The 12,871-nt window shown below is 47.8% G+C and overlaps 6 protein-coding genes across 6 annotated transcripts; 4 read left to right on the top strand and 2 right to left on the bottom strand.

The window, feature by feature from the left end:
- Positions 1-116: 116 nt before the first annotated feature.
- On the bottom strand, positions 117-2,094 carry DFJ58DRAFT_904432 (NADH-cytochrome b5 reductase; the record flags this gene model as incomplete). Its single annotated transcript, XM_041394906.1, has 8 exons — positions 117-199; positions 254-314; positions 368-395; positions 451-865; positions 920-1,076; positions 1,135-1,216; positions 1,355-1,562; positions 2,083-2,094. 8 exons carry the CDS (start codon positions 2,092-2,094, stop codon positions 185-187), a joined length of 978 nt encoding a protein of 325 aa, XP_041248121.1. The 3' UTR covers positions 117-184.
- A 1,440-nt stretch (positions 2,095-3,534) lies between these two features.
- Positions 3,535-5,509, top strand: DFJ58DRAFT_714345 (phosphatases II; the record flags this gene model as incomplete). The annotated part of the gene is made up of 4 exons (XM_041384009.1): positions 3,535-4,127; positions 4,180-4,347; positions 4,407-4,478; positions 4,507-5,509. 4 exons carry the CDS (start codon positions 3,535-3,537, stop codon positions 5,507-5,509), a joined length of 1,836 nt encoding a protein of 611 aa, XP_041248120.1.
- Positions 5,510-5,664: 155 nt separating this feature from the next.
- Positions 5,665-7,098, bottom strand: DFJ58DRAFT_115615 (uncharacterized protein). The gene is made up of 10 exons (XM_041378694.1): positions 6,865-7,098; positions 6,791-6,813; positions 6,637-6,738; positions 6,539-6,586; positions 6,399-6,488; positions 6,312-6,343; positions 6,246-6,255; positions 6,121-6,191; positions 6,004-6,069; positions 5,665-5,950 (listed from the first exon to the last, which is right to left on the bottom strand). The coding sequence occupies exons 1-10, from the start codon at positions 7,013-7,015 to the stop codon at positions 5,821-5,823; spliced, it is 723 nt and encodes a 240-aa protein (XP_041248119.1). The 5' UTR covers positions 7,016-7,098; the 3' UTR covers positions 5,665-5,820.
- A 13-nt stretch (positions 7,099-7,111) lies between these two features.
- DFJ58DRAFT_698276 (uncharacterized protein) lies at positions 7,112-8,852 on the top strand. The gene is made up of 4 exons (XM_041383524.1): positions 7,112-7,228; positions 7,288-7,556; positions 7,605-7,767; positions 7,820-8,852. Exons 2-4 carry the CDS (start codon positions 7,454-7,456, stop codon positions 8,703-8,705), a joined length of 1,152 nt encoding a protein of 383 aa, XP_041248118.1. The 5' UTR covers positions 7,112-7,228; positions 7,288-7,453; the 3' UTR covers positions 8,706-8,852.
- DFJ58DRAFT_768160 (XPA-binding protein 1) lies at positions 8,841-10,541 on the top strand. The gene is made up of 8 exons (XM_041388918.1): positions 8,841-8,897; positions 8,955-9,193; positions 9,284-9,388; positions 9,450-9,623; positions 9,673-9,892; positions 9,942-10,024; positions 10,082-10,287; positions 10,341-10,541. Exons 2-8 carry the CDS (start codon positions 8,976-8,978, stop codon positions 10,424-10,426), a joined length of 1,092 nt encoding a protein of 363 aa, XP_041248117.1. The 5' UTR covers positions 8,841-8,897; positions 8,955-8,975; the 3' UTR covers positions 10,427-10,541.
- DFJ58DRAFT_768152 (RNI-like protein) lies at positions 10,542-12,870 on the top strand. Its single transcript, XM_041388917.1, has 7 exons — positions 10,542-11,069; positions 11,116-11,305; positions 11,353-11,522; positions 11,569-12,087; positions 12,134-12,329; positions 12,381-12,484; positions 12,536-12,870. Exons 1-7 carry the CDS (start codon positions 10,557-10,559, stop codon positions 12,563-12,565), a joined length of 1,722 nt encoding a protein of 573 aa, XP_041248116.1. The 5' UTR covers positions 10,542-10,556; the 3' UTR covers positions 12,566-12,870.
- Position 12,871: the final 1 nt, after the last annotated feature.

The raw sequence follows: 12,871 nt of genomic DNA, 5'->3' as shown, positions 1-12,871 counted from the left end.
CATATTCAAATTCAGGCCGATGTCCTCTGTGGTTACGCAGTAGTCACGGACTGTGCCTTTCGGCAGATGAAGTGTTTGCTCCTAAACCGCGCTTCAATCCACGTCCCGCTAGGTATAAAACCAAATGCCAATTGTATTAGTTCGATTACATTGCCAACTCTACTCGAGCCAAACCAATATGTATTTAGAAAGCAAAAATCTGTAAAGTGACGTTAGCAGATCGAACATCGGCGTTTGAGAGTGGCTTAATTACCTGGTCTTCCAATTTGCTGATTGTGCGAGGAGCAGGGTAATTGAGCTCCGCAAGATGTTTTCTATAAAGCATTTGTTAATGTGTTGCCCAAATTCAAATACCAATTCCACTTACTTCATGGCAGTGATCATCGGTGGTGGACCTGCGTGAGAATCATCAGCTACTTGTAACGTGTAAAGAACGAACACCTGACTGACCGCACATAAGAACCTTGATATCGTGATTTGATGAAGGCATGTGTTTTTCGATCTGGTCCTTGGTTACAAAACCCGTACCACCATTCCAACCCTGCGGAGGATTGTTGAGTACATAGTAAACCTGGAATCGCTTGGGGTGGGCTGCAGCGAGATCATCGAGCTCCTTCTTAAGAAGAATGTCCTCAAAATTGACATTGGCGTAGATGAGGTTGAGCTTCGTCTTGTCTTCGGAGTTCTTCAAGGCAGCACGGATGATTTGCAGCATGGGAGTAATGCCGGTACCACCCGCAATCATACCGATCTCGCGAGACAGGGTGGGGGTATACTTGAAAGCACCCTTCGGACCACGAATGCGGACCTTGTCGCCAATCTTAAGAAGAGAGACGTAGCGCGAAATGTTGCCCTTCTCATATGACTGCAGCCCCAATAAGAATGGTTGGTCAAGTCCTAAGTGGAAACGGCGACTTACTTTGATGAGAAGGTCAAAGTGGCCGAGGTCGTCATCACTGCTAGTTGGGGTATAGCTACGCATGACGTCCTTTCCATTGATCTCTGTAGAGACCGAAATGTGCTGCCCAATGGGCAGGCCAAGGACGTCCTGCGGGTGAGGCAGGGCAAACCGGTAGCTAAGCGGCCACAGCGGTCATTCAATGGTTATCATGAAGGACACGCAATTGAACGCACATGGCGGTATTGGGCGATATGACGATCTTTTCCTTGAGTGAGAACTCTTGCCAAACCTGGGGGTTTAGTACTGGCTTTCGTTCTACATTAGAAACGCATTAGCGGAAAGACGTGCCGAAGAGTATGAAACGGCCATTCAGACCACGAACGCACTCGACGAAGAGCCGAACTTGACGAAGATGAACACGCTGCTGGCCACCGCCAGTGCCAAAGCGATCACTTGTGTATACGAACTGTCGATACCGAATGCCATTAGAGTGTTGCTGGTATCGGTCAGGGAATTGGGTGGTATCGATTTTTGGTTCTAATCCTATAAGTATAAGTCGTGAGACGTCGTAACCAGCCTCTCTTAGCTTTGCTCGCAACCAATGAAAGCTAAATACAAGGACAGCCAACGTCGAAAGGAAAGAGACGGCGAATAGAGCTTGCTGGCAGTTCATGTCAAGCTTTCATAAGCACCACGTCAGTCACCACGTACGACTTTTGAGACAATACGTACAAACTTCCGACTCCCGACTCTCAGTGTCTACTTTCAAGTTGTTTCATCATGATTATAGCACATAGGTATGGTGCTCAGGAAACGGCTAACCAGACTTGTACTGGGCCTATATTCAGGTGGTTCCTCTGCGCACAAGCTACCCACCCGAGTCTCACATCAATAGTGAACTAAGCCTTGAAGATACTAGCAGGTCATTCAATGGCATGGCAATATTCAATACCTGTCAGCATCTGCCACGCATTATCTTCGAGCACTAGGGAAAGCATTTATGATATTACTTAGTATGCTGGTGAAACTTTGAGTGAATCGAGTGTGGTCCGAACGAACTTGGGATTCAGTTAGAGTAAGCGAGCGGTGTGTGTCAAGAACTCCTGGGCACAGGGTAATAACTTAATGATTGTTTTGAACTCGAGAGGGATATGCCAGGATTGTCATACAGGTCCGAGGACTAGAGTTGACATGGCAGCCGACTTGAACGGTTGGCACGGAAGTGGTCTGAAGAGAAAGTTGACGGTGTAAGTTTCGAGTCTTTTCGAGCCCCTTCAAATAACACCAAAAATGGCGTGCTCTGTGAAATAGCCGGCTCTCGTCAAGATAGGCTTCATGATATTGATGATCCTTTATCTGCAGTGGGTCCTGCGGCCAGTTAAGGAGAAGCGAAGTGTCAGAAATCCACGCCACTGCCCAGGATGTGGTGATAATCCTGTACCGCTCGGGCTCGGATAAGGGCCATGTGAATAGCAACCCTTAGCTGAGTACTACCGTCTGAGGCCACAGGCGGGCTCCGCTAGTGACATAGTTGACAGACGTGACTACAAAGATCTCGGTCATTTCCCATGATTCGAATAACCTAACCTAGAATAACTATGGAGTTGAAAGTTAGATTATTGATTCAATTGAGACATTTAGTAGCCGAGTGAGTAGTACCGCTCTGCTATTAACACTGCTCGACTGGGGGCGATGTTGACGGTTGGGGAGGAGATGGACTGTTCCATTTTAGGTATTCATCGGGGGCGTCAATCGGTTTTGAGCTGAAGAAAGCAGATTGGGTGATAACGCATCTTGTATATTGCCAATAAGATCGGATCGATACGCCGCAGTACTGACGGACTTTACGAGCTTCGAAAGGATGCGTGGAGCTCAGGTGAGAGCTAGCTTGTCGCAGCAATGGAGTTGGAGAAGACTTGGTCTGCGTGTTCTGAAGTTCCGAACACGACTCATTTGGAGTATCGGAACTGAAATACATGAACGTTGAACGTCCGCCGACGTTATCTGGTAAAATGAAAGTAGCGGGTCCGGATTAAATGCATAAGCGATCGGAAAGGAGGATACCACGTTCCCCACACTTAGTGATGGGCTGTGAACACTGCGACCACCATTAAAATGTACACACAAGTACAAAGAGTTATGATTATTATGATTATGTAAGTGAATACTAAGTCACTGCTTTCTTCTTGTACTAGTTACTCTCTCCTGGCATCCGACGGTTTTCTTATTTTCTTTATTTCTGTTCATCTTTGTGTTTTACTGAATTTTTATATTTTCGTAGCGCTTGAGCCTTGTGTTCAAGAATAACGGAGATCTTTTTTGACTCCAACTTGATCAATCTTATCACCTGCAGGCAAGGTGACACGCTGGTCGTGTAATTCATATCTATGACTCCTGTCATGCAATCTACCGAAAATCAATATTTACCGCAGTCGGTCCAGGCGCCATCTATGGCCACACGCAAAAGATGTCCCCCCACAGCCCTCCGCATTGACACTCCTGCTGAACACAGTCCCCTTATAGTCCTCGCAACGGACGAGGCCAGCTCTCCATCTGTTCCCTCTTCTTCCGCTTCCGATTCCGCATCGAGCCCTCAGCTTCTTGCACACAAAAAACCAAGGTCACTCAGAAACATGAAAAATCTTTCAATTAATCTTTCATCGGCTCAATCTTCCTCGAATTCTCTCGTCTCACCGCTCTCAGATTCCCTGAGTACTATTGACACACAGCAAGACCTCTACCAACCTATTCGTCCGAGACGGCCGTCCGTGCTCTCCTTGCCAAGTACTGGTATCGCTACTGTTCTTCATCGAACGGATGAAGATGGTTCTCCCACCGCACCATATGTGAATGGTCCCATTCAAATTCTTCCCGGAATCTGGCTTGGTTCTGAGGACAACGCGCGAGATTGGCAAGGCCTCCTGGAGCGCCGGATCAAAGCGATCCTCAACGTTGCAAAGGAAGTCACGTCACCTTTTGATTCTTCTGCTGCGCAACCCCTGCGACCCTTCGCATCTACTCCCAATCTCAGTTCCAAAGCATCCAAGGCGATGCAATCCACGACCTCCACATATTACCCTGCCCATATTCCCTCTGGGCGTCCAGGCATGCATTACTTGAAGTTGCCTTGGTCTCACGGACAGGCAGATCTCGTTCATGAAGGATTTCCTACAGCTATGACTTTTGTAGATGCTGCACTCGGTCGTCATGAAGGCGTGCTCATCCAGTGCGTAGTTTCGTAGATGCTGTTGGATCTATAACCCTCATGTTATGTGCAGTTGCCAGTGCGGCATCTCCCGCTCAGCTACAATGGCCATCGCTCTTGTCATGCGCGCCGCTGCCATGTGTTTACCTAACGTACCCCCTGAGGTGTGGCAGCTGAAAGGCATGCAAGCAGCATACTCATTTGTAAAAGAGAAAAGTAAGCATGTTGGTCCAAATATGTCGTAAGCAAGCCTCGATTCTCGCCACTTCGTCTTCGATTTCAATGCGGTTTTAATTTTAGTCTCATTTACCAATTATTGGAATATGAAAAGGCCCTCAAAGGCGGCGGTCCCTCGCCCGCCGAATCAGACAAGTCTTCCTTCATCAGTGACGAAGAAAAGGAGTGGGGGTCGCCGCCGTAACGCGTACGGTAATGATGAATCGGATGACAGAGACGATGCTATCCAACAGGAGGCTAAAGACCTCGACCGGGCTATGGAAGAACGCATAATCGCAAGGAAACCTTCGGTATCCTCTGTTGCTTCCTCATCGGGGGTGGGCATGGGTCCGGCGTGGCGCAGCCGATATGGGCGCAAGCGAACTGGCTCAGTTGCCAGCATCCATACTACCGGCAGCGTCCTGAGCGAGGATTTGGTTGAAGCGGACGAGGAACAAGAGCTATTAGGAATTGGTGGAGGCTTCGATGAAGCCACCGAACCTCGAAGAAGTCCGTGTTTGTCATTATCCAGTGAATCGCCTGGCACAAGCGAACCTAGTACTCAACCTTCGTCTTGTAAAGCTCCACTCCATCGCCCACCCTTACGAAGCAAATCGTTTGATCCTGTGCCTTCGGCACCTGCAACGAAACTTACATTCAATATCCATCAACCCCCCGGCACGGCAGTGCAATCGACTTTCAACTTCCCTGCGGGCAAGGGCAAGCGGCGACCGCCACCGTTGGGCATACTACCCCCGGTACCCCCTTCCCCCATCACACCTATCGCTGTGCAAGACAGTCAAGAGACACCTCGTACCCGTCGCCGGACGCCGGCCCGTAAACCAGCGCCGCCCCCGCTCAAGCTCCGCGGAAACGCCAGTCAATTTGTATTTCCCCCCAAAACTACCCCATCACGACAACTCATTGCTGCGACGCCCTCTCAGACTCTGTTCGTCTTCCCACCTTCACCCAAGACTCTCACGACTGCATTGCGCACGCCATCTACTATGACTGTAACATCCAACGTACAGAACACCGCCTACCCATTCCCATCACAGCACACCCCTCGAGTATCCACCTCTCGTTCTCATGGTCGTTTGAGGTCTTTCATTGGCGTCGGGACTTCGGTGGCACCGACAACGGCATATTCTCGTGTCGATGCGCGAGGTTGGGTTGGATTGGAGTAAACGACACTGATCTGCGACCTTACAACCGTGCCGTTTCCTTTCATACGCGAATGTGTTGGCAGAAAGGCATAAATGACTCATGTTGTATCACCCATCTTGATTTGTTACGTAGGCCGTTATTCGCATTTCGCATTTCGTGTTTGTCCTTCAAGCTGTTTTCATCTTCGTGTTCATTGTTTTCATCTTCATGTCCATTGTTTTCATTTGGACTGTCAGCATTTATTATTGCAACTTTCGCACTTGTGTAACATTAGCTATATCACAACTGGCCTTTGGAATCAAGTATGATGAATGAACCTTCAATCATCCATTCATCCGAACAATCTCCCGACACTGTTCTTCATGGCGCTGCTCAGGATCTGCCCACCTATTCCCCCCATTCCCATATTCCATCCGGAAGACGCAATACTATTGGCCCATCTTTGTTTTGCATCCCTGTCTCTGAAAGTGACGTTTCTGAGCATCGAGCAACGCAAAAAAAGAATAAGACTGACGCATATGTGAATCCAACGGCATTGGTAAAATTGAAGACAAGCGCTAGAGCCACAATGGGTATAAACCTGGCCAGGCGATAAGCAACGAGCCGAGTGGCACACTTCTTGCCTACTCACGAGAGGCTGAAATGGAGAATGGAGACTATAAAGAGCAACAACCAGAGTGCTGAAAACACGTAAAGAGCTATCTGCAAGGTTGTATGTGCAGGTGATGAGTTTGAAGATCAAAAGTTCTGACTTACCCAGAACATCCTATTCGAACCGCGGTTAGGGTAAACTCGACAATTGCTGATGAAAGTGATACGCACTTAGCATCCACTGGATTTGCTGGTCTTGATGGCTAGCAGCGAGGAATGAGACAGTTAGCAGCAGAAAGTATATAAAATCTCTCGTACGTCTCTGCTCTCGAATACCCAATAGCTCTCCCCATCGTCGTCCACCTGGTTCCAGAAACGCAGGCCAACAAGGGTACGTCCCGCAACGTTCTTTACACACCTTAGTCAGTTGTCAGGGAATGAGCGTCGCAGAAGCTTACTCTACAATTCCAGAAGTCCATTGCAAGTAAGACAACTACCACCACCGTCTACGCGCAACGATGAGGAACGAGAGACATTCAAAAGGTCTGACACTTACAGAAAGGACATAATTGTCTGTCAACAGTCCACATAAAATGTACACGGCGATGGCGGATGTCCTGAAGAAATAGAGGCAAAACAAAGCTGCAGGATGTGCAGACTGAGTGCAGTTGAGAATCAGTCTGAGTCAACACGTTGCTTTGGATTCCGACCTGTCTAAATATACCAGCAATGCCTGTGGGTCGTTATTAAAGACAATAAAATAGTATGTTATAGACGTGCAAACCTGATTCTGCATCAGCTGGAGCAGAAGCCATATTATTAGGTGTCAATACTACTGCAGGCCGAGTATTGGACGTAGTGTTTCTAGACGGAGCATGCGCCGTCGAAGGATCATCGGGTTCAATGGTCTCTAACAACGGTGTGTTCGTGCTCATTGTTGGTGAAGTTCAAGAGGAGGCGTGGTTTGACGATCTACATGATCATGTCCCTGACAGTACCTAGGGTATGGTTGTGTTTGTTCACAACAGCGTGTTCAGTTACCGGCACCACTACCAAGATTCATGAACGAAACACTGCAGGTCGACGAAGCTACTCCTCTGCTATCAGTGTCACCTGGCCTCACGGAGCGTCCTGCTGTACTTCCTGTGGTGCGTCGGTACCGGTTGGGAGGCTCGAATGCCGATGATACCCTGGCTTCGCAATATAGGTTTTCATCTGATGCAGAACGGATTGCATTTTTGTTGCTCGTCCAACTACATTATAATGAATCACAGTACAATGTCTTGAATGACTCTTCAGATATCTGGGGAAAATGGCAACATGCCAGAGTCGCCTCGGCTGTCGCTGAGGACACTGGTCAACGTGCTTGTGAGATGTTGAACCAATTCCTCCTGAATCACAGTAGCTCTTCTACCATCCAAACTATATTTTGGACAACCTTCCCGCTGGAAGATACGGGGCCTACAACTACAAGAGGTGAGCGCAATATTTCGAATGATTGATTCACAATTCATGGTTGAGCAGTAATTGATATGTTGACGGAGGACCACACTCCTCCGGAGCTTCTCACACACCCCATCGTAGAAGCCGTAGTCATCAAGTGTTGGAAGTATGGGATGAAAGCCGGATCCGCGCAGGATCACGGCTTAAGCTTAATAGGACACTTTGACGCTCTTTCGACACCCAGGTGCGTGGCCGCAGATACGAATCTCGATATATGATCCTCACACCATTTACAGAGTTCTGCATTTCATTGACGTTTTGGGCCGACTGGTCTTTATGGGTTCACTTATTCACTACTTGCTATATCCACCACACTTCCACATAACCCTGGGACAAAATGAGCAAGGCACTCGAGAGATGATTCTCACTTTCATGTCTGCTGCATCCATCGCTCGACGGTGGTCAATACATACTCTACCAGCTATGCTTGTATTCCCCGCATTCGTCATGACTCTTCCATCCGTCCCTATACCTGGAAATGTCTCATTCTCTGTGCTTCACATTGCCCTCCTACTCCAGGTGGTTCTTCTTCACCTCCCCGACTCTCCCAGCTTACCCGCCGCAATGAAACCCGAGAGCGCCATACCCCTCTCTACGTTGCTTTCGCATGGAGCAACTCGCATCGTCATACCGGTCACCCTCTTTTTCTTTCCGGTCCTATTACTCGCGACATTTCTCGTATCCGCCTCGCTCGTTGACAATCCCCTGTTAGTGTTAACAAATTCTCTGGAAGTAACTCCGATGGATAGCCGATTGTCATTCTTCATCCTCTTCATTACTGTCATTATGTTACTACTGGGTGGACTCGGCGTGGCCTTGGCGATGTTCCCAACCTTGGCATCATCAACAACCTCAACAAGTAGATGGGATCGCTACTCACGAGAAATCGGGTTGCACGCACGAAGGTCATTTGTGGCAGCTCTTGTCCAGTATGAACCTTATTACTTTCCGGTTCCATTCAACTTGCTCCAACTTGTTGTGCGAGTGCCTTGCATGATCTTCTCTGGGTTGGGGCATCCAGTGACACCGTACATAAAGTCAATCGAGAGGGTGCTATGGAGAGTCATTGTAGGATCAATTGGAGCTGTTATTTCTGGTTTCTGGCTTTGTGGCCTAGCGTGATTGCACTCGTGTGTCGGGTATTATTAGATCCTGGTATTTGGATTGTACTTCCACAGACAGACACTGGCGCTACTTAGGTACATAGACTAGTGTAGTCTATACTATTTATGGGACAATTACTCAAATCGGAAGTAACGCGGCTCAGACGACTCAACGTTTCAACGTTGAACAGTTATCTGATTTCACGAAGAGGTACATCAATGACATCGGTGTTTTTCTGCATGTCTTCATTCGATTTGGTCTGCCTAGGAAGCCTCCCCTTTCACCAGCATGAGCGCATCTTCGAACAGTCAACCGGACATAAGTTCAAAAAGAAAGCCACATGTCATCATCACGATCGGGATGGCAGGTGCTGGCAAGTCCACCTTCGTGCAGCGCATCAACTCCTACCTCCACTCGCAAAATACTCCACAACCGCCATATATCCTAAACCTCGACCCAGCGGTTACTCATGTGCCATTCGAAGCCAACATTGATATCGGGATACTGTTAATTATAAAGAGGTCATGAAACAGTGCGTTACTTTTTCCATCTGGACGATAGTGCATGAATAACGGAATGGATCATTGTGACACAAGGTATAATCTGGGACCGAACGGTGGTATCTTGACTGCCTTGAATCTTTTTACGACAAAATTTGACCAAGTTATGGACTTGGTCGAGAAAAGGGCTGAGACAGTCGAGTACGTGCTTGTTATTTTCATTCTGCATTCAATCTTACTTCTTCTCGTGCACCCACGCTAGTCACATAATTCTTGACACTCCAGGGCAAATTGAGATTTTTACCTGGTCAGCATCTGGTGCCATCATCACAGATGCCGTTGCTTCCTCGTTCCCCACCGTGGTAGCGTACATCATTGACACCCCACGGACAACAGCTCCCGCGACATTCATGTCCAACATGCTGTATGCCTGCAGGTGAGTACTGCATCATCTAGCGGTTCAACAATCTGTGACGCTTTATTAGTGTCATGTATAAGACAAAATTACCATTCATCCTTGTCTTTAACAAGACTGACGCGCAACCCCACGATTTCGCTCTCGAATGGATGCAAGATTTTGAGTCATTCCAAGTCGCTCTTGCGTCCCATTCAGGATCGAGGGACTCTGAAGGCGAACCAACCTATATGAACAGCTTGATGAATAGCATGAGTCTGGTGTTGGATGAATTTTACAAGCACCTCAAGGTAAGTGTACTACGTCATTCTGTAGAAAGTATAGCTGACTGTATTACAGGCTGTCGGCGTCTCAAGTACGACAGGTGCCGGCATCAAGGAATTTTTCGATGCGGTGGAGGAGTCTCGTGAGACATATAGGACGTACGTTTTACCTTCATTATTATTACTTTTCTCCTTATTTTCTTGCCGTCTCCGCAGTGAATATCTCCCAGAACTCGAGCGCGCGCGCGCGGCACGGGAAAAATCACTGCAGAATGTAAAACAGGACTCAATAAATCGCCTCATGAAAGATCTTGCCGTTGATCGTGCCGCAAATCCCAGGGCAGCCGCAGAAGACCGTTGGGCATCAGATGAGGAGGATGACGATGATGACGAAGAACTGGAAGTCAACCTCATCGATCGGAGTGAGTGGCTCGCCGCCAGTCCTTTCGTTCGTCTTCTGAAACATTTTTACTAGGCGAAGAACCGTACCCCGGCCAATACATCGACATCACACATATGCGACAACAAAGTGAGAATATAAATTGGCCGAACCCGGGATGAAATTCATCACTGGATACACGTTCCATTCAAGGTTAACATGATGTACTCTACCATTCATAAGTAGAAGAAGAACCCCGTAATATTTAGATTACTGCTGTCAGATGAACGCGTCAACATTACAACGGGCAAGATGAAATATTCGTGTGATAACACGATGGCTCAAACGTTGAGTCCCGTGAGTATTTCGAGTCAATGGCTGTGCCCGAATAGGGCTGAATATGTTGAGATAAGAGTTACCATTTTAGTACTATGTCGAGTTATGCTTGAGCTTGAAATTTCAACTCTCATGTCGAAACGGAAAGCGGAACCCTCCCAACGACTTGCGAAACGACGGAGGGGAGGAGTCCCTACCTTTGGTGCAGAAACCGAGGATGATCGGGTCAATCTCGCATCGTCTCTGAGCCTCACCACAGCATCTGCCCTTTCCACTCGCTCTGTGCCATCCACCGGATCGGTACCTAACCTTTCCGTATTATGCGCGCGCTCCTTTGTCGCAAATCTGAGGGCACTACACGAAACTCGTGATGATTGGGAAATCACGCTCAAGTGGCTGAAACTTATGCCTGACAATCTGGTGCCCAAACTGTTCGCTATGTTGAGATCCTCTTGTCCACAAATACTTACCAACGCAATGATAACTTCCGTATGCATATTCGTTGCTCCCCGATATGTTGCTCATCTTCTGTTAGTATTTTTTGCGAGGCCCGTCGATCGTACTGACCAGTGACGTCCCAGCAGTAAACAAAATCACAATTTTGGCTGTTGCTGGAGTTGGCAAATCGTGCATGAACTACACCTTACAGGATTCGTTAAAATTGCTGATTCTGTCTTTGCAACCGTCCTGTCTTCCATGCCGTCCCTCAGAGTATTGGTTCTTCGGTGAGTGTAATTCACGACTACGGTTGGGAGGCCCTGATTCTCTGCAGCGGCTGCGCCAAAGTGGGGTCCGCCACTGCGGAAGCTGCCTGCACGGTCTTGCCCCTCGCTTTCTACCGCGAACTTTAATTACACCGCCGTCCCGCCTATGGCACTCGTCCCACTCCTGAAAAATTGTCCTGACCTGAAGGTGCTAAAGCTTGCTGGGATACCGAACTGGGTGAGTAACTTGAACTTTTTTAAACTGTTGATTTATTGTAGCCTAGACCGATGCAACTTTTGCCAAATTATCTTCTGCTGTATTTCAAAGCGAGAATTTCATACTGAAGAATATACAAACATTGAAACTACGTCAATTAGGCCTTTCAGAAAGCTCAATTAATTCCTTTTTGGCCCGCTGTCCGAACCTCACTCGGCTGGACCTCTCCTTCACGCACGTCCACCGACCACTGCAGGTCGTGTTAGCAGAGGCGAGAATTGAAAAGCTGTCATTGACATCTACAGCAATTTCCAGCGTTGACGTTGTGGCGCTCATCTCTAGCCTTCCCCACATCAAATCTCTGGCTCTTGGGGCCCTTGGGGGTGGGCAAGGGTCTTCGGTGGCTATTGGGAACACCTCTGCGATGACGATGACGGACCAGACGCTGGAGTCATTGACAGATGTGTTGAAGGACTTTGGGCAACTCGAAAAGATCACTTTGGTCGGAAATACAAAATTAGGGGCTACTTCTCGTCGCAGTGGAGCCCTGGAGTACTTCATTCAATGCGTTGGAAGGAAATGCAAGGTTGGTTCCATAGCTTTTTTTGAGCTATGTCTAAGTTCTGTATCAGTACCTCAACTTGTCAGGTGTGCATCACCTACAGTCCCTTCATCTTTCTGGGCTCTTGCCGCAAGATGCCGAAAATCAGCCACCCAGACTTGAACAGCTCATTCTCAACAACACCAGTGTGGACGATGACGCCGCGCCTTATTTGGCATGTTGCTCAAATCTTGTGCTACTGGAACTAGCGGGTACAAAAATAAGCAGTAAGCGAACGTGTTATCTTGGGGTTTTGACTTGTGGTTGAAGTGTTACAGGTGCTGGTCTCTTTTCTGTTATTGATACCTGCCCAAAATTACAAACGTTGAACCTCACAAGTTGTAGGAGCGTAAGTGTGACTGATAGACGTCGCTTCTTCGAGGTGCGTGTAACTGGAATAAGACCCGGCAGTATTAATATCAAAGATATATAGGCGTGGAAGCACAACTCAGAGGAAACTTGATGTTTTCCAGCGGGGAGGAGTTCACCCACAGTGGGAGTCAGATGGTTTATTTCCGCGGAAGCAACCATTCCGTCCTTCCGTATGTCACACACCCAATACTTCAGTCCTTACAATGAGTGAGCAGAATTTGACAGGACGCATTGTCATTCACAATGCGATCTTCTCATGACAAGGGAAGCGATTGTTACATAATTTCCATAGATAGTATACTTTGATTTTCATCCTTTTGTCTCCTATATTCTTTTGTGTACGTGTTGTTTGGTTAGCTCTAGCTTGTATTCTTTGTTAAGTATGTCGCCCAGCCTA

This window comes from Suillus subalutaceus (assembly GCF_016647625.1).
Source record: "Suillus subalutaceus strain FC151 chromosome Unknown DFJ58scaffold_15, whole genome shotgun sequence".
In the NCBI taxonomy this organism is placed as follows: Eukaryota; Fungi; Basidiomycota; class Agaricomycetes; order Boletales; family Suillaceae; genus Suillus; species Suillus subalutaceus.
The sequence above is the reverse complement of the archived record's forward strand: the minus strand, read 5'-3'. Positions and strand labels throughout refer to the sequence as shown.